The following is a 27,013-nucleotide window of genomic DNA, read 5'->3' on the forward strand; positions in this document are numbered from 1 at the left end:
GTGTGGGGGTGTGTGGGGGGATGATGATGATGATGGTGATGCGAGCTCAGTGGTCCAGGGAAAGTTGGTGAAGATGCTGCGTGTGAGGGGATAGGATCTGGACGGTGGATGCTGTGGTTTGGAGATCGCTTTGGGGGCTCCGAGGGCTTTGGCTGTGGCGGAGTTTTGAAATCGACGAGGGTTTCGCTGCAGTGAAAGCGACTTGAGCGAAGACTCCAAACTGTGGCTGTGACGGATGTGCACCGACTGATCGCAGCTCAGGATGCGGGCGCTGTCCAACCTCTTCAGCATTCTCCTTCCTCTCCTGCTCTTCGGATTCTACCCATCCAAGGTATACCTCTGGGGGGGGGGGGGGGGGGGGACTGTGTGTTGTGTGTGTTGTGATTGTGTGTGTTTATATGTGTGTTGTGTGTGTGTTGTGATTGTGTGTGTTTGTATGTTTGTATGTGTGTTGTGTGTGTTTGTATGTGTGTTGTGTGTGTGTATTGTGTTGTGATTGTGTGTGTTTGTATGTGTTGTGTGTGTATATATGTGTGTGCATGTATTGTGTGTGTGTATATATATATATGTGTTGTGTTTGTATATGTTGCACGTGTTGTGCAATATATATATATTTATAATATATATATACACACACACATATATATATATAATAAATCCTCCTATATTTGTCTAGGAATAAGGACGTGGTGCAGGCAGGTGATGTGAGAATTTGCAAGAGATGTGTGTGTGTGTGGGGGGGGGGGGGGAAGGAGAGAGATGTGCATTATTTAGGAACATTTCACTAAAAATGTGCACTCAAACGAGCTGTGTTGCGTTTGAAACGTGAGCTCCAGTTGCTTGAGGTTTGGTCTGCAAATGACTGGTGGCAGTGGGAGTTGCTCCCGACTGCTGTGGGTGAGGGTTACGGATAAAAGGCGATTTAAATGAAGTTTTGCAATGCACGGGTTGGGATTAGGATTTCCAGAGCGTCGTTAAATTATTCCAGAACGATTCTGCATTTGAATTGGCATTGGAACAAAGCCAACGGGAAGGGAGCACTAATTTATTTATTAGTATTTTTTTTTTTTTTTTTTTTGGAGGGGTGGTTGGGTGGGAATGGGAGAGGAAAGAAAGACCCAGGACTGTTTTAAAAAAATAAAAATAAAGCAGCATTGAAACAGATGGCGAATAGAGTGGACTCTGGGAGTGCAGTGATTGGCATAAATAATCCACTGTATTGGTACACTGGTAACACAGTGCTCTGATATTGTTCTGATTGGGTTGGTGAAAGGAGACCTTTAGAGAAATGCTTCGTGTGTCCTGCCCTCAAGTCTCCCAAAACAAACATTTTGCATTGCTATCTAATAATCTAATATCTAATATCTACTGCTTGGATTAACCATTGTAGCAGAAACATGTTAACTGTCACATTTCGAGAAGATGCTACAGAATGCTCCAAGTTCAAACAGGAGACCACCTCAGTGAAACCCACCCTACCTTTATTTAGTTGAAATGCAAAGGGTGGGGGGTGGGGGGGGATACTCAGTGGAGGGATTTACAAGGATCAAGCTGGAAAGAGAGGATTGGTAAAACAAACAGTCCAATATGCCCTCTAACCTCAGTATTTTATTTCAATGTTCGTTATCCAATACTAGTCCACATCCTTGTTAAATCATTCAGATTTATAACTAGACTCAGAGTATCTGAAAGCTAACATCGACCTTTCAAAGCCCCCTCCCCCCCCCCTGCACTGTTAATAAATCCATAGTGTTGTGTTGGAAAGAAAATTTTCCAACCGTGGCTTTCGCTCTACAACGTTTTCTTTTTTTAAAAAAAACCCTACAAAATATGAATGAATTTGAATATCAAGATAATGACACATAACCAAAACACCATATGCCTGAGTAATCTGTGACTGAATTGGCAAGGTGCAATCCATCAGCTTTTTTTATATAAAAATTGGGCAACTGGAGCAAATTTTAAGACTGATTGTAATACATAACTCACTGATCTGAAAACTTAAAAAATCTGGACAAGAAAAGGAAATTATTCTCAAAGGTAATCATTAATTTGTGGACTTACTCCACTAGTTTGAACAAATAGAAAAGGATGTCTGGTAGTTTGACAGATTAGAAGTGAAAAATAGCAGTATAGGTTAGGAGAGCTAAACGTACACTAAACAGAGATGGAATGGAAGGCTTAGTAATTTTCTGGCTGAAGCTAAAAACATGGTTTAACCAAGATATGCAAATTTCATGGCATGGTTGATGTGCTTCTGGAAATATTTGAATACTACATTATTCAAAAAATGTCAATGTGCAGAGATAGGCAAAGAACAGTGTACCCTGATTGCGCCTATGTATGTTGGAATTAGTGGTTATTTACTCAAGCACTCAACAAGACAATTGTATATAGATAGCTATATACCTTTTATCCTTTACCTAGATTGAGATACATTGACCATATAGATGGATCCTTGGTCAAATTACTTGCAACGTTTGAGTTTTGAATCGTATTAGTTGTTTTGCACACCAGCTCAGCTTTTATTCAGTACACATACTTCGGTAGCCTATCTGTCAACACATATCAAGACAGAGCAAAGCAAAGCTGACCTAGTGTAAGTAATGGCATAAATGAACTTTCTACACCATTTGCATCTAGCCTGCAAGATTTCCTTTCTAAAAACAATGTTTTCGTAAACTACTGTAGCTATTACATGAATTGGCACATTTGGGAAATGTGTACTAATCACACTGATCTTGATCAAAAATTGCATGCAAAACATTGCTTGGTAATACCAAAGTAAAACTCACTAGATGCAAAGATTCGGTTTGTCTGCATTAATTTATTGGATATTTGGAATTGATTGTAGGGTGTACCAGGAAAACAATTAGTGAATCAGAAAAGATAAAATCTACAATGTTCTTTCAACTAAAAAAAGATTTAAATTAATATCTTTTGTCCATCTGCTCTGTCATTTGAATCAAAATGCATTAATTTAAATTACACCCAAGGCTATAAATTACTGATAATATGTTAATAAAGATGCAATAAAGCAAATAGCTTTTCAGATTTAAAAGACGCCAATAGTAATTTTGTTGATGGTTGAGTGATACAGACAGGGAATTATTTTGGTTCAATACCTGGTCCATGCTGAGTTAACTCATCTGTGCCAAGGTGACATTGAGGGCATTGAAATTGGCCTCAGTAATCTGGATTGAGAGGCAAAAATCAGTCAAGAGTTTCCGTTTCTGATCGCTATCATGAATGCTGCTGAGGAATCAGTGTTTGGTTTATGTGTAAGTGTTAGGAAAGGATAAGATTGCTCAGGCTCTCGGTTGAGTAATGTCCACTTTGCTTTAGCATTAGTTTCTTTTGTTTAAATAAAAGCCATACTATGTTGTTTAATGTTAATGCCACAAAATATATGGTTCAATTCACTTTACAGTATACTCCGTGAAGCGCTTTGAAACGTCTCAAAGATGTGTTAAAACATTATATCAACTGCAAGGATTATTATTATATTATCAGGCATATAGGGAGAATCATGCCAACAATGAAACTTCAGCAGAAGAACATGTATATATAGCGGCACAATTATAGAAGAACACAATCAATTTGGGGTTGAAAAAAGGGAACTTGAAGTTTAAGTTTCCAGTGATTTCTAAATGTGCCAAGTCTGACCTTTGACACCACATTTGAGATAGTATTTAGAGATTGGTGCTTTAGCACAAAACCTTCAATGGACATTAAACATCCAATATTCTGTGCAGAATTTAAGGCAAGAACATGACTCAACTTAAAATGTGATTTCCAACTATACCTCACAATTAAGAATTAACTAATTAAAGTAAACTATATTCTTACCTTTTTGTGGGAAAATACCCTCAGCTGTCAAAAAATGATCTTTTGGAAGATCATTTGGAAGATTTGGAGTTGCTTTACTCTTGCTCTGTAGGTTTATGATGTTTCAAAACTAGAGGATCAGTTGTCATTATGCTGCTTTAGTGCCACCTTATGGTGATGCACATAACAGTTAACACCAGTGCCTGATTGCACAAGGTAAAAGTGTTTCAATAATTAATACATTTTCTCTATTCATTATTTTTGATAATTGGAGGCTACTCAATACCTTTTGCTTCTTATTCAGCCGAGTAAATGGCTATTTAAATACAAGGGAATCTATGAATAATATCCATTTGCACCAGTTGAACACCAGCAATAATGAATATTAAATTAAGGCTATAGAATACTGTAATTTTTATGTGTATGAGGAAGCAATTATAGTAATTCAAAGATCCAAATAGTGTTTGTAATCTATCAAGTGACTCGTTTAAAATATCAGGAAAATGGCACTTTTTTTTCGGAAGGTGGGGGATGGCAAAAGAGCTGGAAAAGTTGCAATCTTCCAACTCCCAGTTATTTTGCTTAATACTAAAGAAAATGATTAAACAAGAGACTAATTCTATGCTGATGAAGGGAGAGTAGGATGGCTTTCTTACATTTAATTTTTATGTTGAGGCTCATATGTCTTGGAATACAGTATTAAAGCAATATCACATACCCAAATTGCAGAACTTTAAGAGTTAAAGCATTGTGATCAATTATTTAAAACAAATATTTCTGGCTGTAGTGCCTCTTTAGTCACAGAAATTAATTTTTATTAAGAGTTGTGCAGTTTTCTGAAAGCAAAGCGAGACACTTTGCTCAACAGTTAACACATGCCAGAAAGATCACTTCATGTATGTGTCAACACTTTTCATGAGGCAGTGTTCAAGTTGATAGTGTGAGATAAGTTTCTTTTATATATTGTTGCTGGAGCTTGTTGCCAAGTGACAAGAGCACAAAAGAGCAGCAGTCTTCTTTTTCAAGAACAATTGTACAGTGGGGAACAAAACAAAATTCCCGCTGGGTTTGTACAGAACAAGAGGAACTATGCCTGTAATTGTATTGTTACTACAAGAGCAAATGTAATGATTTCCTCATGCATGCCAAATATACATCTTTATTGTTATATTCAGAATGCACCTCAAGAAATTATATACTGCTTCTTCTATTGTTCAGCATTGATGAATAATTCTGAGTGAATACCACTGAGTGTGTGTTTGTAACCACATATGCCTTGGAAAATTATATAGTGTAATTCTCCAGAGTTATAACTAGGTGGCATCCACATGCAATGTAATAATAGTTCCTCCATCCCAAAATTGCTATTATGTGTACTTAGACATCTACTTGCATAGGAGAGTTTCTGCGTTATTCCTATTTTAGCCACCATTAGAATCTTTGGATAATTCCCTTCATTGCTTGGTAGTTTTATACAAGAATTAAAATGGAAATTATTACAATGAAGCAACTGGAACAAAAAGTACAATTTATAGCTGGGATTGCCAACGTTTAAAATTGAACTACATGTGTAATCCATTTAATTGCGCTATTCAGGATTATTTTAAAATGGTTTCATTGGGAGCAGAGTCTGAACTTAATTCTGTTCCTGTTCAGATTGATAACAAATTGGCAGAGGAATCTTAGCCCACTTGTTCAGTGTTGAAGCATGGTTGCTTTGAATTAGTTTGTATTGCTTACTAACTCATAATCACTTCTGCAGGAGAAATTGCTTAGGAAAATGCTGCAGATTGACCTTAAGTAGCCAGTTTAATAGAAACATAAAAATCACATGTTGAACAAAATTTGGACATTGTTTCTGAAAACCAAGATGTAAAGTATACAATAGTATTGGATACAAAGAATAGAACTGAAAGATTAAACATGGTATTTCAGTTACTTGTCGACAGTTTTGATTGAATAGTTGTCTTGAAATGCTATATTTGTACCAGTTATACATGAATATTGTGAATTTATTGATTTTGCAAATGAATTCTTGAGCTTAAATTAAAAATGCATCTGATTCAGAAAATGCAACTTATTCCAGAAATTTCAAAAAGTAAATTAAATTGTGGTCCTTTTACAATACTATTGTTTTTTGATGCAAAATACTGTTGCATTCCATAAAGCGTAGAAATAAGTCAAAACCCATTACACAGAAATTTTAACACTACGGAATCACAGAATGAGAAATAACAGCACAGGATGAGGTCATTCACCCCACAATTTCACTCGCGCTAACCTATCCAATCCCAATTCACTGCTTCCTCAGTCTCATTTTTCCTTTTCAAATATCAATCTAATTCCCATTTAAAATGGTGTGGTCTTTGCTTGCAAGTTATTTGTAGCAAAGCATTCCTCTGCCCAAAGCTCCCTGATACCAACAATGTTCACCCTGATTCCCTCCTGCCTCCCACCCACACACACAAAACTAATTCCTCAAAACCAAGGACTCAATATGTACTTCACATTTTCCCATTTGAGTTACTGAATGCTCATTTCCACTTCTTAAAGAGGCCTACTGCTGTATAATGCAATATATATATTTTAAAAATCAGATTTTTTTGTATAGCCTACAATCTTCCACTTTAAAGTATATTTTGTTTCAAGAAATCGATCAAATTAATCTTTTATTGACCACAGGAGCTTCATGACATTTTGTTTATAACTATTAATGGCAAAAAAAGTTCCTAAAATATGCTTCCAACTATTTGAAGCAGTAGTATTGATTTAACTGCGATAGAGTTTGTTCTCAAGAGAGTCTTTAAAAAGGGACTCTTGATTTGCAAAAAATGGTGCATTGCACGACCATAATCTTTCACAATCTTCTGGAAAATATAGCAGCTCTTGAAACTCCATGCAGTATTCACAGGAGAATTCACAACATTGCTCATCCATTTGAAGAGGGTAGTTTACCTGAAGATTGTGAAAAAAATCTACTAAACTAGAACAAATAAATACGATGAAAGTATTTGTGCCGTATAAAGAACATGTCAAATCTGGCTTATACTTACCAAAGGCCAAAGAACACTAAGGCAATTAAAAAAAATCCTCTTATGGTTCACTTCCATCATGCTTTCAAAAACATCATGCATTATGGAATTGAATGAAACTGTAGCCATATGCATCTCAATTATCTCAAGCATTATGCACAGGGTTTAAATGTGTAAAAGGATTTCAGTTCCTACATCCACACAAACTTAGACCATTACAGTATTGAGATTTAGAAACACTGTTGGATGAATTTTAAATGCAAGGAACATAACTGTGATAATCAAACCACACATTTAAGACTTACTGGAGCATTTGACTAAATAACCGAAGGTAACTACACAGTGGAATAATCAAATAAAATAACTGGTGTTAGTTGAAAGGCTGCATTAAGTCATCATTAAAATCTGTCTAATTAAGTGTTAGATGTAGCGTGAAATACTGGGAATGCTTGGTTGACCCTTTTTTAAAAAAAATTAGGCTTGAAGTGCTCATCTGATGAGATAAGCGATTTTATGCAGCAGTGACTTTTCCCCACATTTTTATTTCCTTCCTTTTAAAGCAACATACAAACCACTTCAGATCACCTCATGCCCACCAACTCTCAGCATCATCTGCTTGGATGCGAGGACAAAAGCGTAACCAATTACCAGGCTCTGAAGTTCTCCTCAGCTGAATTGCCTCTGAAATTACCATTACCCAATTCTAAACATTTCCTGTTGACAGACTGACCAGGAATTTTACAGAACTGCATGAGTGGATCCGTATCTGACGCCTCGGAAGTATAGAATATTGAAGCACCATTCCACAAAACTTCTTTTGTAACCTCTTTTTTTTAATTTAATAATACCTACTGAGAAAGTATAATGCAAAGTACATGTGAAGTGCAATAAATTGGATTATATCTTCAAAATACGCTGTGCTCGTCACAACAAATCTACTGATACTTTACAGACTTCATATTAGGACAGAACATACTCATTTTCCCTTTGACACCAAATGTTCATTCTGCTGCTGTGCCAATAAAACATTACTTGCCTATTGTTTTTTTGCAGTAAGGAAGGTCTTGTTAACAGCTACCTCATTAAGATCAGACATAAAATATATATGGCACAGCTGACAGAGATGAATAAGGGTCCACCACTAAAAGGGTTTGTGAGTTCTCATTGCCTTGCCACTTATACACACACTGGCTACAAGACCTCTTAGGATTTCACATGCTAGGAAATGCAAGGCTCTCTTTACGCAGACTGTTCCTTTTAACAATCTCTTACATTATGTAGCAAAATAAATCTGATACTGTTCAATCATGTGGTGCAATACCACTTTTGTTCAAAAGAAACAATTCAATCATAAGTGCCTACTATCTACCAGTCCTCTAGAAAGTGGTCAGCAAAATCAATCTATCCATTTAGCTTATATTATAAAGGAAGCAACATATTTTTGGGTTGAGATTAGGTTGTTAAACTGCTTAAACTTCATGTTCTCACCCTTCAAGCCATTTCAACTCTGATCTGTGTTCACTGCTTTGTAACCCCCATAGAGATTATACATTGTCCCATTTGGAATATTCTACAGTGATTTAAAATATGAAACAAAGATAACCTTCAACCCCTAAAGTAGAACAATTTGCTCTCTTCGCTGTATTCTTGTTAAATATACTGGCAATACAACAAGGTTTAACATTTGCTAAATAAAAATCTTCCATATTCTTTTGTCACTTAGCCACTGGCCTTCAAATATCAGAAATGTTGTTACAATAGTCACAGGTGCATTTGAGAATTTCATTGTCGTTCCTCTTGAAGAGGAAACCTGTGCCACCAGGTGGGTAAAGGAGCAATGCCTTCAATCCACTTATTGTAGCAAGCCAATAAATAACCAGCTCAGTAACAGCTTTTACTTGCACTGAACTTGTATAAACTTGAGCAATTGTATGCCAGATCTGTTATTTGTCAGCTCAGAGGTGCAAGACATCATAATGTTACAACACCACTGGCACTTACTGTTTTGCCCACACAAACAGGCAGAGGTGAAGATATCAAACTGTCTTGGTATAACCACACACATACAGAGAGTTGGTGTTTATTTGTTGATTTAGATGAAAAACAATTCTGTATTTCTCAGTTTCTATCAATATGCTCAGTCAATGATTAAATAACCATATTGTATCTTTTAAAAAAAATAAACACCTGTGAATGAAAGAGAAAAAAAGATTCCCAAACATAGAATGGTTCAATCTGTAACTGATTACCTTCTATGGAACTAATGTGAGGCATTAACCATACTTTTAGATGAATATAAAGAGTACAATGTGCCTGTATACACACATCCAGTGTATACTTAAATGTAAATGCTGAAAATGAGATAAAGGAGAAACACATTTTCAGCATTTGTTTTTAATCTAGAGTATATTTCTGAATTTCAAGATCATGGATTATATTTCAACACTCAGCTCAGTTCAGTCAGTTATTCAGAGCAGCTTGAGGTTTTGCCAGTCTCTTGGGCTTATCTGAAATTGATAGGGATGACACTGGAAGTCTAATGCTATGCTTGTAGGCTGCAATGCAAATCACCATAAAATGTAAAGTTTAAAAATAGGAGTCAACCTGCATAAATCACACTGAAACCCTACATTCATCACCACCTGGAAAAAGTGAATTTGGAAAGTTTCCTATAATTTCTACCATGTTGTGATGCAATCAGCAAGTTTTTCCAGTTGGAGCCACATCAAGACAGATAGTTTATCCTGGCAACAGAGTTTAAAAGGAAAAGGGCCATTTTGCCACTTCCTGCTTTGTAAATCAGAAGGGCATTATATGGCCTTCTCGAAGACATGATAAGGCCGTATATGAAATGCAAGGATTATTATTATTGTTATTATGTAAAGGCTATTTCCAGAAAGGAATGCATATAGACTATCAAACAAATGTTGACTTTCAAAATAAACAATGGTAGAAGTGATTCAAGGGTTCTAGTAATTATCAGGCAAACTTGTTAAAATTTAAGTGTTCAAACTTGAAACTCCTCACAGTAATAATAAACTTGATGAATAGGCATCATCTCTCTCAAACTTCTCCATTGATAGTGAAAGAGAAAAAAAAAGTATTTCGGCACCTGCCAGACATATTTCAATAAGTGGTTTATCATTTAACATGTAGCCATCTAGTTACATTAAAATGAGGATAGTCTTGAATGTATATCCTGTGTTCATTAAAGAAGTAAGGCTTTGACAATGTGCCATTTTTCATCCACACCTATCTTACATATAAGTTCAGGAGAAAAAAAAGGTACTAAATGCCTGGTAATGGCAAATCTAGAAATCATTATTGGTCATATACTCTACAGTTTAACTGCAATGCCTTGAAGCAGGCTGGAGCCCCATCCCCACAATGGGAGGATTTAAAAGGTACACTCAAAAACCTTCCAGCCTCTTGTTGGAAAAAAATAAATTCACAGCAATAATTAAATAACAGTGTGCATACTTTTGTTTTCCAGATACCACTGTAAATTCTCCAATGTCCATAGCAAGTGAGATTACCTTAAACAGATATATTCATTCATTACAATTTAAAACACTGTTTGACCAACCTGAACCAAATTTGCAGTTCTTAGCACTCCTTAACTTCGACCAGCTTCTGCCTAACTCCCACAAACCTCTAGTCCTTTACCCACCATTAAGGATATTTCCAAGTATGACTGATTGCTTGTGGAGGAAACACACTTTCAACCAATCATAAACTGGCTTGTTTTCATTTCCCACACCTGTCTTCCTATCTTAATGACCACATTGGTGGAATGGGTTCAGTCCCACCAGGTCTGCTCATAAAGCATTGCTTTTTTCTTTGATACAGCTGATTGCTGAGGTTTTCCACTCATGTAATGTGAATCATGATGCCTCATTGAGAATGCATGTAACAGGAGTATTTTGCTGAGATAATCTGGCATTTGTGTTTCAAGGAATCATAGTAAATCTCTTTTTCCCGCACTGTCTCCTACTCCCGCTCCTCCCCCTGGTACACCACCCACCTCCGCTCACTGAAATGCCAGGTGCGGGCTGCTGAGCGCACCTTTGTCAAATCCGGCTTAACGGTCCACCGACAAATCTGGCTGGACCTCCTCAAAATTTACCGCTCCACTCTAGCCTCGGCCAAGTCGTCCTTCTACTCCAGGATAATCCTGGAGGCGAAGAACAACCCCAGGCTACTGTTTTCCACCACATCCCGACTCCTCCGTCCCCCCCGCCACCCCGCGCAGGTCATCTCCTCCAACCTTCACTGCGAGGAGATGCTGGATTTCCTTGAATCCAAGATCAAGGGAATCCGCTCCGCGGTCACTTCCCCTCCAACTTCCACCCACCACCCACCCCTTCCCTCCCACACTCCGACTCCTACCCATCCTCCCCTACACACCTTCGTACCCGTTTCCCCACCCTCTGTCACTGAACTCATCCTATCCCTAAAACCAACCACCTGCTCCCTTGACCCCATCCCCACTCCACTCCTTATCTCCCAGCTCCATTTTCTTGCCCCACACATCACTGACATCATAAACCTGTCCCTCTCCTCTGGCTCTGTCCCCATTCCATTAAAAACTGCCATCATCACGCCCACCCTGAAAAAACCCTCCCTTGATGCGTCGCAGCTATCAAGCTACCGGCCCATCTCCAACCTCCCCTTTCTCTCCAAGGTCTTGGAAAGAGTTGTCGCCTCCCAACTGCGCTCTTTCCTCTCCACCCATTCTCTTTTTGAACCCCTTCAGTCAGGTTTCCGTGCTGCTCATAGCACAGAAACTGCCCTGGTCAAGGTCACCAATGATATCCTGACTATCTGTGACCAGGGCTCCCTCTGTCTCCTCGTCCTCCTCGACCTATCGGCAGCATTCGATACGGTCGACCACGCTATCCTACTCCACCGCTTGTCCTCCCACCTCAACCTTCAAGGCACTGTCCTTGAATGGTTTAGCTCTTACCTTTCCCACCGTCTTCACTTCGTCTCAACGAATGGCTTCTCCTCCACCCCCCGTACTGTCTCATGTGGTGTCCCTCAGGGCTCTGTCCTCGGTCCCCTCCTCTTCACCCTCTATATGCTCCCCCTTGGTGACATCATCCGCAAACATGGGGTTAACTTCCACATGTATGCGGATGACACCCAACTCTACCTTTCCTCCTCTACTCTCAACTCCACGACCACCGATGTCCTGACAGCCTGCCTGTCCGACATCGAGTCCTGGACGAGAGACAACTTTCTTCAGCTCAACGTGCGAAAAACCGAGGCCCTCCTGATTGGCTCACGTCAGCGCCTCCGCACCTCAGGCGCTGACACCATCAGCATCCAAGGCTGCACTCTCCACCTCTCAAAGCCAGTCAGGAACCTCGGCGTTTTGTTCGACCCTGAGCTGTCCTTTCTCCCTCACATCCGCACCACAACTGGCACCGCCTTCCATCACCTCCGGAATATCGCCAGATTACGGCACTACCTCACCCCTCACGCTGCTGAAACCCTGGTTCACGCCTTTGTCACCTCAAGGCTGGACTATGGGAACTCTCTCCTCGCCGGCCTTCCCGCCACCTCCCTCCACAAGCTGCAGGTCATTCAGAACTCTGCAGCTCGTGTACTGTCCCGCACCAGGCTTCGGGACCACATCACTCCTACCCTCGCTCGCCTCCACTGGCTCCCCATCCCCCAGAGGATTGATTTCAAGATCCTCATCCTCACCTACAAGGCCATTCACGGCCTTGCTCCCTCCTACCTCTCCAACCTACTATCCCCCTACCTACCTGCCCGTACCCTCCGTTCCTCTGGCTCCGGTCTGCTCCACGTCCCCCGCCCCAACCGCCCTACTATCGGTGGTCGGGCCTTCAGCCTCTCAGCCCCGAGGCTCTGGAACTCCATCCCCCAGTGCCTTCGCCTTGCTTCCTCCCTTTCCTCCTTCAAGGCCGGTCTCAAAACCTTTCTCTTTGACCGTGCCTTCAGCTCCCCTCTCGACTCTCTTCCTCCTCCTCGCTCCCTCCCTTCCCTCCCCTCACCCTGACCATTTCCCCCCTCCTCTCTCCCTCCCTTCCCTCCCCTCACCCTGACCATTTCCCCCCTGCTCGGGTCATGACCCAACTGTGCAGCGCCTTGGGACGTCCTCCTGACGTGAAAGGCGCTCTATAAATGGAATCTTGTTGTTGTTGTTGTTGTTGTTTTTATCATTTAATCCAGGCTTCACACCACACCAAGTCCTGCAACAAGCATGGGCATTTGTTGATATTGGTAGCTGTTGAAAAGTGAATAAATAAACCATGATTAAGAATTTCAAAAACAATAATACTTTTTGTTTGATCACAACTCTGCTTTGAATAAGAAATCCCAAATACATCAAATGTTTAGATTAAACAAATTCACCTTTGTGCTAATGAAACATTTTTTATTTAAATCAGTTAATTGTCAGTTGTTATGTACAAAGATTATCTGCATGCATAAATGAAACCCAACATCATCTGAATACAAATAAAGTAAATAATGCTGTGATTGACTTAGTGGCACAGTATCATTCTTCGGATAAGACGGTAAACAAAGGTATTTTCTGCCTGTTCAAGTGGATGTAAAAAATTCCATGACACTAAATCAGAAATAGAAGGGAGTTTCTTCCAGTGTGCCAGCCATCAATTCCCCAAATAAAATTGGGCATTCATTTCATTGCTGTTTGTTGGACATTGCTATGCACATTCACTACACTTTACACTTTACAGTAAATCCTGTGAAGCAAACATTTCAATGACATGATAAGGCATTTTATCAAATGCAAGGATTATTGTATATTTTACAAATACAATGTATTGTTGGACACTCCTTTCATCGAGACCACCCTGTGTTCATTAGCAAGCCTCAACTGATACCTGTAAACTGTCAAGTGTTTGGCATTAATTAGAATTGAATTGACAGCATTACTTTGACAGCAAGTAAGAAATCAGGTACTCCTCATTGTTATAAGATAAAATGTATATTTTTTTAACAAAAAACTGAGTATTATGGTTTTTGCTTGGCTTTGGAGAATCAGCAAGCGTTCTGCATCATGACCCTTATTTGAAAAGAAATATGTATTTGTGGCCATCTGAGCCGGAACAGTCTAAGCTGGAAATCTCAAATATCAAATAGTCTGAATTCAGGTTTATGTAGAATGAATCATCCTGGGAATGGGGTGGGGGAGTACTGCAGGGTTGACAACTTTGGAAATTGCATCCCGGCTTATGTCACTGCCTTCAGGAGAGGAGAGATTAAGTGAGAAACCGAGAGGCAAACATTTAAGGTTCCAATTTCAAAACAAATCTCACTAGTGTGTTCACATTATCCTGGAATAAAAGAGTAGATGGAAAACATGCATTTTCTGGCAGAAATAAAAACAAATTACTGTTGCAGTACGAATATTTTGTGGGAATGAGTAGTGTTCCTTCTAGTTTATTCCAAAGGAAACTAGTAATACATTAACCAATCGTCAGTATTTAGAATTGGTACTGGAGCACATAATAACGTATTGAATATCACAGCAGCTTGCAGCTGAGGTCAACTTGTGGGAGAATATGATTGAGGGTTTAATGCACCAGGCTGGTCACAAAGCCTAATAACTTTTAAACTTCTATGTTTTGACAAAGTTTTAAATAGTTCTTGTAATGACTATCTAGAGAGTAGATTAGGCTGAACTTGACAATTTCTGCATTTTCTTAAATTTCACAACTCAATTCTATTAGTTAAAAAGCACACAGAGGTCTAATTTTCAAAATGTACATTGTTATTAGTGTGAAAGATGCTGAGCTTTTTCTACAATGATGGGTAGTCTTTAAGTCTCCACACAGTTAAATTGGATGATTGTGATACCAAAGAATGTTAAAAGACTTTCAGGACTCAAGGGTTTTAAAATGTTTGAAACAGTAAAAGTAACCCTCAACCATTTAACATGTTTAATTGCTCCTGTTGATGTTATTCTAAATAGTATATACAGGAGTACTGAAACTGTATACAGGAGTAAAACAACACTAAGTTCTCCAACTGTAGAAAATATATATATTGTATTTTATTCTGATTTAAAAGAAACTGCAGTGATATAAGCCAATGTGTGGGTGGAGAAATGATCATACCCCTGGTGGAAGAAAGTTATGCCCTCCCATTATAGTTTACGTAAACTTTTACTTTAATAGTCAGTTCAGTGCCTAATGTATTTAACACCGAGAATTAGGAATTTGCCAGATGACAACGGGAGCAACAGACATTTGAGTTTGGAAAAGTGAACAACTGCAGGACAAGAGATAATAAATATATGTTTTCTGATAAATTAAGGAATTCAGAATTCTTCTTCACATGCATGTATTAAACCACATTGAATGGATTAAAAATGTGGAATATTGTAGCCACAACGATCTGGCATCTGATCCTCAGTTAAACTTCAAAGTAAACACAACAACAACAACTTGGATTTATATAGCGCCCTCCACACCAGATGGCATCTCAGAGCGCTTTACAGTAATGGATCCCAGGGCCGAGCCAGGGGGAGGGGGAGGAAGGTGACCAAAGGCGCGGTCGAAAAGAAAGGTCTTCAGCAGAGACCTGAAAATGGGAAGGGAGGGAGCGAGGTGAAGGGAGTGAGGAAGGCAGTTCCAGAGCCTCGGGGCATAGTGGCTGAAGGCACGGCCGCTGAGGGTGAAGCGGAGGACTCGGGGGACGAGGAGGAAGCCAGACCCGGAGGAACAAAGGGTACTGTTTTGAGGAGAGAGGAGGCCAGAGAGGTAGGGGGTGCAGAGGAGTGCAGGGACTTGAATACAAGGGTGAGGATCTTGAAATAAATCCTCTCTGGGATAGGCAGCCAGTGCAGTCTGGCAAGGACTGAGGTGATCAGCGAGCAAAGTTTGGTGCGGATGTGAATGTGGGCGGCAGCGTTTTGAATGGTTTGGATTTTATGGATGGTAGTGGATGGGAGACCGGCGAGTAGGGCATAAGAGTAGTCCAGCTGAGAGGTGACAAAGGCATGGACCAGGGTTTCAGCGGCTTTTGGGGAGAGGTATTGGCGGAGATGGGTGATGTGCCGGAGGTGGAAGAAAGCGGTCCTGGTGAGGGACCGGATGTGGGGGAGGAAGGATAATTGGGGGTCGAACCTGATGCCTAGGTTGCGTACGGGTTCAGAGAGTTTTAGTGGGAGGTCGGGTAGGTGGAGGAAGTGAGAGCCGTGAGATTTTAGACATTGACGAGAGCCAAAGAGTATGGCTTCCGTCTTGTCAACGTTCAGCTGAAGGAAGTTTGCGCTCATCCAGCCCCTGAGATCTGACAGGCAGGCTGACAGAACATCAGGGGACTGGGGATCGCAAAGAGAGGTGTAAAAATAGAGTTGGGTGTCGTCCGCATACATGTGGAAATGTACCCCATGTCTGTGGATGACATCCCCAAGAGGGAGCATGTAAATCAGAAAGAGGAGGGGGCCAAGGATGGATCCTTGGGGTATCCCGCAGGTGACCGGGTGAGAGCGGGAGGAGAAGCCGTTTGTGCAGATGTACTGCTAGCGGTTTGTGAGGTAGGACTCGAACCAGGCAAGTGCGGTCCCACTGAGGTGGATGACGGAGGAAAGGCTGTGGGGGAGGATGGCGTGATCGACTGTGTCGAACGCCGCGGAGAGGTCCAGGAGGACAAGAAGGCAGAGGGAGCCCTGGTCACAGATAGAGAGGATGTCGTTCGTGACTTTCACAAGCGCAATCTCTGTACTGTGGGCAGAGCAGAAACCAGATTGGAGGGGTTTGAAGAGGGAGTGGGAGGGAGGTGTGCGTGAAGTTGGTTGGAAACAACGCGTTGTAGAACTTTTGAGAGGAAGGGCAGGTTAGAAATAGGGCGGTAATGGCTTGAGTTTGAGGGATCTAGGGAAGGTTTTTTGAGGAGGGGGGCTGATGACAGCAGTTTTGAGGGGGGCAGGGACTGATTCGGAGGAGAGGGGCTGGTTGATGATGTCAGCCAGTAGTGGGCAGAGGAGGGGGATCTGTGTGACCAGTAAGTTGGTGGGGAGGGGGTCGAGGCAGCAGGTGGTGGGTTTCATGGAGGTAGTCTTATGTCCCTGTAAATCGTATAGTTCATGAAATTACTCAGCATCAAGTTATATATGTGGTGCTTTAACCAGATATTCCAGAATTGTCTCATTGAAGAACTCTTGTTGTGTATTTTGTGAGCTGTTCAATAAGGTACATGACTTTTCCATAAGATACAAACATCAAGTCATGATAAATGGACAATTGTCTTCTTATCAGTCCCTTAGGGATTTAGTTTGACTTCACTTTGCTTCTCCTTTTTTAGCAAAATCTTGGTTGATACCTGAAACAGTCCCTTGAACATAGATAATTAAGTGCAGTTAATCATTACTTCCATTATCAGGGCTATTGGAGGAAGAGCTATGGGAAATCTGCTGTGTCTGCTGGCAGACCAGCAAGGCTGTTTCATTTTTCCAATGAACATATTTCTAGATTGTGAGACAAGTACTTATTACCATTGTCTCCAGATGCCATCTAGCTGTGTTACTGACCATAACCAATACAGAAATATAATTGCATCACATTTTCAGCTGGTATTTAGGGAAGGAACATACCGACAGTGTTAAAGAGGATTGGAAGCCTGAGTTCCACAAAAGGATTTTTTTTGCATTCCAGAAGTACATTAGAACACATGGTTGGATTTAGGTGCAATTGAGTAAAGGACTCCCATAGATTACAAATGGTGTCATTTAAAGAAATGACAAGTGTACCCCTTGACCTTTCTCGGCTGACATTGGAAAAACAGTAAAAATCTAGAGATGAGTTTGAATTACTGTATGTGAATCTGTTCCTGTGTCAGTAATAGATTATTTACCAGGATTCTATCCACTGACAAATTTGCAATTATTAGCACCTTTGGTGACCTTTCCTCTCACTTGTTCAACATTCAACACGGTCTTTGTGAAGACACCAAAATGTTATCCTACTTGACTGGTGCTATATAAATGCAAGTTGTTACTGATGGCACAGGAATATCCAGACAATAGTTTAACTTTCTGCTCAATCTTCATGACACCTTCCTATGGCCCAATTTAGAGTTAACTGCCAATTAGATTATCCCCAAGGATTTCCATTGCCCAATTATATCTTAGGTTCTTCATCAGATAACACTGAAGATACTGGAACCATGAACAGATTGTTCAGTGCCTTTCTATGCTAGGGAAACAGTAGGGATGTGTGACTTGCTATTAATCTTTATGTAATCTGATTTTTTTAAGAAAAAACATAAATTCACTGATAATTCATTGATATCTTGTTTAGTGTTCGTCTTGAAGACCAAATAGGCTATAAAATAATTTGTGCAGCAACTAAAATAAATTAGATCCAATAAAATAAATCCAGAGAACAAAATAATGCTTTATAAATATCCACGTCAACTTCATGCCTATGTTTAATCACCAGTGTTCCTTGGCAATAAATCACCTCTCATTCTGAGGAAGGCTTCAGTGTCGTCTCCTGTCTTGCATACACACACACACATCTCTCCCCAACCCCAAACACACACACGCACACACACACCAAGCATATCACAGGCTCTCAACCAGAATGAAATGAAACACCTACTTAAGGTAATCCACACTCAAATTTATGGAAAAAACATCAATCAGCAATGTAGCAAAACTGACTTAATTGCCATGAAGCACTTGATTGGATCTAACTGTCCCACGACATCCCCCTGCTTGGCTATTGCGCTTATCATCTGGAATAGAGTAATTTGAGAACCACTTATCTTCAGTCACGGATTCTAATCCTTTAATCGCTGCTCCGGGGAATCTTACGATTTTCTCCAATAAAAACACCAGGATAAACAAATGGAGGTGTCGAGAAATAACACAATCAGCGCACACGAGGATCATTGCTATGCCTCGCAATCAGATTAGATAGCATTGGAGCGGTCTTCTCTCCTCCAAAGGATGTTGCTGTGAAGGATTTGGGTCCTCAATGTTGCCCAGTGACAGTATCTGACCAGTCACGCCTGCTGCTATCAGACAGGACAGGAGCGATGATCATTCACTATGAAAACCCATGACTTCGACAGCGATGAGTCCTTCACTGTTAAAAATTGGCATAGTTCTTAGCACTATGGCAATGATCTCCAACTGGATGTCCCAAACTCTGCCAAGCCTGGTAGGTATAAACACCACCCAATCCTCCAGCATGGGAGGCAGCACACCAGATAGACTGGTAAGTATAACATGCTCATCTCCTTAACTAGTTAAATGCCTTTCAATCTCTTAGAAGACAAAATTAGTTGACGTCCAGTACACGATCCACCTGACAAGTAACTATCTTTTTCAGGCGTTTGATTAAACGAGGTTTGCAATACTTCTTAGTCAAGCTCCTAAATTTTTAATTGAACAAGTGTCGTCCTGCAGACTTTCTTGGAGTTATTAGTTTGGAGAAAAAATCCTTCTGTCGGATTTGCATTTCATTTGAATGGAGTGAGTTTGTATTTGTCCTTGTGTCAGTGTGTTAGCTTTTTCAATTTCACTCGTCGAGAATATCGCGTAAAGCAATTATTTCTAGGGACCTTGTGAATATTTGATTTTGACTGCTGGAAACATGTTATTTCTTGCTTTACCCTCCAGGTAGATTTTCATTACTGGTGATAGAATGTAACTATCCAGGGTGCTGAATGTTAGAAGAAAATGCATAAATATTTCTGCAAATGATCTGCATGTTTGTGCAAATATTTAAAATAAATGTAAGTTTGTCCTATATATATATATACATGAGAAACTTTTCATAGGAAGGACTGTTAAGTTGTATTGTGAACAATCTTAGTTGAAATAATATCAGCATCAATGTCAACCCTTTATATGTGTCACACTGCTGGTTCTCTATAGCCTTGTCAACACCGCAAATATCATCTTTTGTACAGAAGCTAAAATACTTGTTATTCGGTCGTTGTTGAACCAGCCATGCTGGAGAATGCAACAGGCCACATCTGCGATTTAATAATAATCCTAAATTGTGATATAACACCTTCGTGTCAGGGGGATGTTTCAAAGCACTTCACAGAATATACTGTAAAGTGTAGTGGCCTTTGTTGTAGGCAAATACAGCAACCAACTTGCACCCAGCAAGGTCACATAAGGAGCCGTAAAGTAAATTACCAATGTTGTTGGGGCTGGGATGGGGGGGGGATGGGGATTGTTGGCTAGGACACCAGGAGAAGCTCCCTTCTCTTTTCAAACATCCATGGGATCTTGAATGATCAGGCAGATGGGTCCTTGGTTTAATATTTCATCTGAAGGATAGCACTTTGAGTGATGCAATGCTCCCAGCACTGCATTGGAGTGTCAGCCTAGACTCGGGCATAGTGGGTCTTTAACATATAATCTTCTGACCCAGAAGTGACTGTTACCCAGAAGTATGATACCAACATACACCAAGAAGACTGGACAAACAGCCATGAGATGAATGAACAACTAATTTGGAGCATTGGATATCAGCAAAAGCTTGTGTGTTTATTTAGGGGAGGTGGGTTTTTTCTGCCAAATGGGAATTTCAACTATGCTGATAGTTAGAAACAAAAGGTTAATGCATACATCGTAATTATTAATACAAGATAATTGATTTTGATTAGTGATTTAAAGAAATCACTTTTTACAATGCATCTCTTTGGATTTCTATAGACCATTAGTCCGAAAGAAGGCTGGCAAGTTTACAGCTCAGCTCAGGATCCAGATGGTAGATGCATTTGTACGGTGGTGGCACCTGAACAAAACCTGTGTTCAAAAGATGCACGAAGTAGACAACTTCGACAGTTACTTGAAAAGGTATTTTTATGTTATAAAAGCATGATTTTCAGTATATATCAATACTGTTAGAGCTGAATCAAAGAAAGGAGGAAAAAAACAAGTGGATTTCAGAATCCATACAGCATTTCATAATAACATTTACTTGTAATTAAGATAATTCATATTAATAAATTGATGAAATGTAATCAAATGATTTTAAAAAATGCATTGGCAACAGATTCAGGCAGGACATAAATAATGCTGTTCCATTAAGTTCGTTTTAATATCCATTTTCTAAGTTGGACCATATAATTTTAGTGATTGTAATTTCTAGTGTTGATCAAATTGCATGTTATCCCAGTAAATTAATTTCTATTGATCACAGTTCATATTTTATATGAAAAATGGCTATACTGAACCAAAAGATTCTTTTGTGTTTTCCCAGATTCTTGCTTATGTTTTAAGGAAATAATCTATTGTAGCTTTTTTTTGTAAAAAGGTTCAGAATATGTCTCAGTCCATTGAAGTGTTGAATCTGCGAACCCAGAGAGATTTTCAGTATGTATTGAAAATGGAAACACAAATGAAAGGACTGAAGGCTAAGTTTCGGCAAATTGAAGATGATCGGAAAACACTCCTAACTAAACATTTTCAAGTAGGTCTGTTTAGCCTGCTTTGGGTAACTTGACATTAGCAAAAAAAGTAAAAATAAATTTATCAGGAATTGCAAAATATTATTTTTGAAAAAAGTGTTGCATAGTCTTGAAAATCTATTGAAAAACAAGTTTGGTTTACATTGGCACATATCATGTTCCTTCTTATATAAGGATTTGTTTAATATTTGCAGCAGTCTCTGATTAAATTTATGTTAAATAGTCAGTAACAATAACAAGGTCATTTTTACCTTTCACAGCAGTCCACACTTCTCGTACTTAGATTTAAAATTTGGCTTAAAAAAAACTTCTGCATTCAACATGATAATAACATGTATCTGGAACAAATATATAATACGTGGAAGTGATCTAATGGTCTAATTGCAACAATAATCTTTAAGGTTGATAGTCTATTAGGCTAGCATCAGGGGTATGATTAACATACAACTGAGATAAAATACCATCTGGGTCTAGATTTAATCGAGACATATAGGATTTTAGAACATCTAGAATTTGGCAGATTGTTGAATTTAGTCTCAACTCCAAAATCGTTTATCTGCAGTTCTTAAAATAATTGAAAACTGGCTTCAAAATTAAGGATGTATTTGTCAAATTTGGAATGTGCTGAAATGCTATGTTAATAGAGCAAGTCTAGCTCCAAGTGGAATTTCTATCTCAATGTCATGCCCTGATCATAGCTACCATATTTAGAATGCCGAAGATTAAAATACATGCAAATGAAGTTAATTTAATGCTTAAACCTGATACTCTATTAAATTGAGATTCACAAAGTACACATGACAATAATTATGTATTAAAATCATCATTTAAAATTCAGACAAAGACGCTGATATAAAATGTTCAATACATGTTGAAAGAAATTAAAATACAATTGAGATTGAAAATGTTAATGATAATGAAAATTCTCTTTGAAACTTTTTTTTTCAGTTGTAATTAAATTATAACTATCATAGATTTGAATTTTGCTTTGCTTGCCACAATATATTTGCACATTGTCTTGGAAGACAGTGAGCGGGCTAGGAGATTGACAGACCTCAAACAAACCATCCAGTATTTTGAAAGACAGTGCCCATATGTATCTATCAATGCTTCAGAACTTTCAGATCAATGAATAATGTCTTTTGCAAACCAATTATTAAAGTAAGGCACCATCACACCTGCGTTTTCATGAGACTACAAATGCTGCAATTTTAGAAGCAGTTATTGGACATGAATCAAGGTCCTAATAATTTGTTTTTGAACAACCATAAACTAGTTTAGCTCAAATGACAGCCTTTCTTCAAATGGCTTTCATCTTAATCTAAACCCACATCAATTTAAATGCAAATGGAAGAATTGTTATATTATTAAATCTTTGTAGAAGTAATCTGAAGTCTTGTGTGTGGATTTTTCAGGAGCTGAAAGAAAAAATGGATGAACTTTTACCACTTATCCCAGTTCTGGAGCAGTATAAAACAGATGCTAAGTTAATCATACAGTTTAAAGAAGAAGTCAGAAATCTATCAGCGGTTCTTACTGGAATTCAGGAAGAAATTGGAGCTTATGACTATGAGGAACTTCAACAGAGAGTTCTAAATCTAGAGACCAGACTGCACGACTGCATGAAAAAACTATGTAAGTTCACAATTATTGAAGTCATTCATTTGAACCATTTGTTCAATTCTGAGATATTTCTTAGCCATATTTAATAGTTACATTTAATGAGTGATATTGCAAGTACAACCAATAATTTACACCTGCTTTTAATGACTGTATTAAGATCTGCCTTGTACAATATGAATTAAACTAAATTCATATTCTACAAAAAAAACTCTAATAAGATAACATTTATTTATACAATCATAATATTTTTGAATGATTTCAGCATGTGGAAAGTTAATGAAGATCAGTGTTCCAGTCACAGTCAAAACTTCAGGAACCAGATTTGGAGCATGGATGACAGACCCTATTGCAACAGAAAGAGATAATAAGGTATATGTGATGAGATTGTGATGATGTTTTATTCCAGAGTAATGTTGCTACATGCACACTTGTTTTCAAAATACTACTGATTTCACCTGAAGATCTAGATATATTTTCTTTTCAAAAAATTCAAATAACTAATGTATTAATAGATCTGCAGGGTACACATAGTTAAACCTTGCAACATTTGGATTATCCAACACTGACTATTATTAGAGACTACAGATATAGCAATCAAAAGATTCTTATTTTAAAGGATTATTTCACAATGATAATTCCCACATTATTCATTGACACCTCTGTCATTCACATTATGGGTTTTGAACGCATGCTCATCCTCGCCAGTAGAGTAATTATTTCTCTGTGAAGCTTTTGATATATTTATATTTAATGATTGAATGGTTACTCAAGTTGTATATTTATCTTTAAAGGTCTGGTACATGGATGGTTACACAAGCAGCAAAGTTGTGCGTGAGTACAAATCTATGAAAGACTTTATAAGTGGAGAGGATTACAGATTGTATCGGCTGCCTTATCCATGGGCTGGAACTAACCATGTTGTCTACAATGGCTCTCTCTATTTTAACAAATATCAGAGCAACATCATCATCAAATACAATTTTGACACCGGGTCTGTTGTAGCTCAGCGAAGCTTAGAATATGCCGGCTTCAATAACATTTATCCATATACCTGGGGTGGATTCTCAGACATCGACTTAATGGCAGATGAAAATGGACTGTGGGCAGTGTATGCTACCAATCAGAATGCTGGCAACATTGTAATCAGTAAGATGGACGCACAGACATTAGAGGTACTGAAAAGCTGGAACACTGGATATCCTAAACGCAGTGCTGGAGAATCCTTCATGATCTGCGGAACCCTGTACGTTACAAACTCCCATTTAACTGGTGCCAAGGTCTACTTTGCCTACTCTACAAAGACATCAGCCTACGAATACACAGACATTCCGTTCCATAATCAATACTTTCATATATCAATGCTCGATTACAACGCAAGAGACAGAATGCTGTACGCGTGGAACAATGGCCACCAAGTGCTGTTTAATGTGACATTGTTTCATGTCATTAAGACTGAGGACGAGCTATAAGCCCCGAGATTTCTTGCTGTGGAGTAGTAACTATGAATCACTTGTTAATGGTTCAGATACAATGCTGTTTCTATTCAGTGTGAACGTTCTTGCTAAAGTTCTCAGAGAAGATGTTTTTAACATTATTCTTTAAATACATCTGAGTCCATAGTAAAATTAACATGCCTATAATTGAAATCTTTATACTCTAGACTCGTGTTTAAATGTAACATGAAGTGATAAACTCTTTCAACATCGCCAAACTGCAGAGATGAAAACAGTCAATTTGCCTTATTCTATACCAGAAGCATCTGGTAGCTTAGCTGCATGAATGTCTGTGATCTTTGGTTTTGTCCTTAAAAAGGTAAAAAGGCTTTCTTATATATAAATCAACTTTTGTATAACTTTACAAACACAGTAAGGTGTGTTTTGTGGTAATTAGCTCTGTGATAATAAATTGCATTTAGATCTAGTGTATTCTTTATTCGTTCTGGTGCTACCATTTTTATTTGATTGGACTTAATGGAATCTATACATTTCACATTGTCTGAATCTGTCAGTGTGTTTAAAGGCATTGTGCATTCAACTTTATCTTGCTTTTTTTACATCAATGTAAATGACCATTACAATACCCATTGTGTAAATGAATTTCTTCTCTTGTTCTCTGAGACTTATTTCAGTTTTTTTTTACAAATTTGTATTAGTATTCATTGACATCTGTCTTAATGTCTATGAGTATGGGGGAAAAGAAACAATATATTCATTACTGTGTTTAGATTCCGAGTGCAAGTTCTTGGCAATGATACCGCAACTTACGAGGAGTTTGAGAAATATATGAATTCTACAAACTTCTATTATCCATACTTTACACTATTTTATTCTTACTCTGACACAAAATTCAATAATGCATGCGAGACTTCAATGAGCTTGGTATGGATCTCATTACAATATTATAGTATCAAATTGCTTCTATTAGTGAATGGCTTAATTTTACAATACATTTTTTTTTAGTTGACACTAATATATTCTTGAGGTAATGTTCAGTAAAGTAGTTGGTGCTCCTGTGAAAATAAGTATTTATCCATCGATTGTGAGGTGCAATACATTTGAAACTCTATAGGACATTTTGAGTTCAAAGATTCCACAATGTTTGTGTATTCTATTCCAACAGGTGGAAGGCTTGGGCTGAAAAGCCTTTTCTTGCCCCATACTCATGGTGTGGAATATCTGGCATTAAATATCCCTGAGTGACTTTCCACTCTGCATTTTCCAATGGGTTTCAGACACTAGAGCGCTGTCCACCCCAAACTGCACCAGCCTTTGTGGTTTCAAATCAACAAATTGGAGAATCTTAAGTCATGCAGCAAATGAACTATTCTACATTATAGTATGGTGTTCACAATGATAATGATGATACTAATAGCTTGTCATTTTCAGTGACACAGCTGTAAAGTAAAAACATGCTACTTGTATTACTGACCCATCCTATTATGTGATGCGGTAAGCCTGATTGTATCACTTGACTTAACCACCACCACCTCGTAAGATTTTGTGGGCATTCAAACCAAACTGTTTTTTTTTGGTCAGCCAGGTGTCCGACACATGCAGAAACCCATCTCCATGCTTAAGCGTATCCAAACCAAGCTGAGATTTCCATGCACCCCACCTACACATGGAAATCCTAGAGATAGATTGTTGGAATGGAATGCGCACTCTCTCCTGATCTGCTTACCTAATTCCGGAAAGCATTAGGCGCAGGTTGGCAACAGCCAAGGTACCAGCAAATTTTCAACAGATCTTTGGATGGCTACTTGTGAATATGAAAGTGATGAATCATTTATTAAGAAAGAGGCTGCTGATAAGTAATTTACAACAAAGTCGTTCTATCAATTAAACTTCAATTTACGAATCTAGCTCTTTGAAAAAATATGTACATTTTGCTCTTCCAGCTCAACACCTGTTGAAATATTAAAACATTAACATTTAAATTAAACGTTTACATGAATGTCACAAATCCTAGATGATTCACGTTATTCTTTTTCCATTGTGATCTGAATGCTATTTCAGGATTGTTCAATTTAAAAGCAGAATACCAGATAAAGGAAGTAATGTAACCTCAAGTTTGAAATAACACAATTAACTATGATAATGGACCTCGAGTCATTTACATCTGAACTCTATGATTACATTAATACCTTCAATTTATTCACCAGTATCTATTAATATTTATTGTGTCTAGTTGTTCAATTTTATGCAGTTATTTTAGTATGTTGCTATGCTGATTGTGTAGACACTATTAGTCTCCTCTGCAATTGTTGATGAGTGATAGTAGTCAAACAAAAAATACAAGATATTATTTCAGGGACATCAATAAATGGCATAGAAATAATTATTGGGAAAGGGTTCAATTTACACAATAATAATTTTTAATTATTTAAGAGTTCATAGAAAAATGACGGTACCAAATTCTTTTGTTTCCTAATTTCAGATTGCACCTCCCCCCCCCCCCCCAGCATTGCAAAGCCGAAATATCTCCAAAACTGCAGAGCTTCATAGGTAAATGTGATTATCGTGATTATCTGCCTTAAATTTCTGCATTGATGTTGACATTCAGAAGCGTTGCAAAGATTAATTGTCAAATGTCTT

General features: G+C 38.6%; 1 protein-coding gene across 2 annotated transcripts; it reads left to right on the plus strand.

Moving 5' to 3' along the window:
- olfm3a (olfactomedin 3a) lies at window positions 1-25,031 on the plus strand. 2 transcript variants are annotated; one of them, XM_042335409.1, is made up of 7 exons: window positions 18,941-19,088; window positions 19,966-19,987; window positions 20,547-20,682; window positions 21,143-21,298; window positions 22,712-22,931; window positions 23,182-23,288; window positions 23,711-25,031. In XM_042335409.1, exons 1-7 carry the CDS (start codon window positions 18,941-18,943, stop codon window positions 24,386-24,388), a joined length of 1,467 nt encoding a protein of 488 aa, XP_042191343.1. In that variant the 3' UTR covers window positions 24,389-25,031. The 2 variants fall into 2 exon arrangements, with proteins under 2 accessions (XP_042191344.1, XP_042191343.1); XM_042335410.1 differs by lacking the exons at window positions 18,941-19,088; window positions 19,966-19,987 and adding an exon at window positions 1-331 and having other exon boundaries at window positions 20,539-20,682.
- The last annotated feature ends 1,982 nt before the right edge of the window (window positions 25,032-27,013 follow it).

This window comes from Callorhinchus milii, unplaced genomic scaffold, assembly GCF_018977255.1.
Source record: "Callorhinchus milii isolate IMCB2004 unplaced genomic scaffold, IMCB_Cmil_1.0 Scaffold5, whole genome shotgun sequence".
Taxonomy (NCBI): domain Eukaryota; kingdom Metazoa; phylum Chordata; class Chondrichthyes; order Chimaeriformes; family Callorhinchidae; genus Callorhinchus; species Callorhinchus milii.

What these genes read in the sequence shown, in the direction of transcription:
- olfm3a (XM_042335409.1), top strand. Translation starts at nt 18,941, where the DNA reads ATGAGTCCTTCACTGTTAAAAATTGGCATAGTTCTTAGCACTATGGCA. An exon ending in CACACCAGATAGACTGGTAA is followed by an intron (nt 19,089 to 19,965) that starts GTATAACATGCT and finishes AGGCAAATACAG; the next exon opens with CAACCAACTTGCACCCAGCA. An exon ending in TCCTAACTAAACATTTTCAA is followed by an intron (nt 21,299 to 22,711) that starts GTAGGTCTGTTT and finishes TGGATTTTTCAG; the next exon opens with GAGCTGAAAGAAAAAATGGA.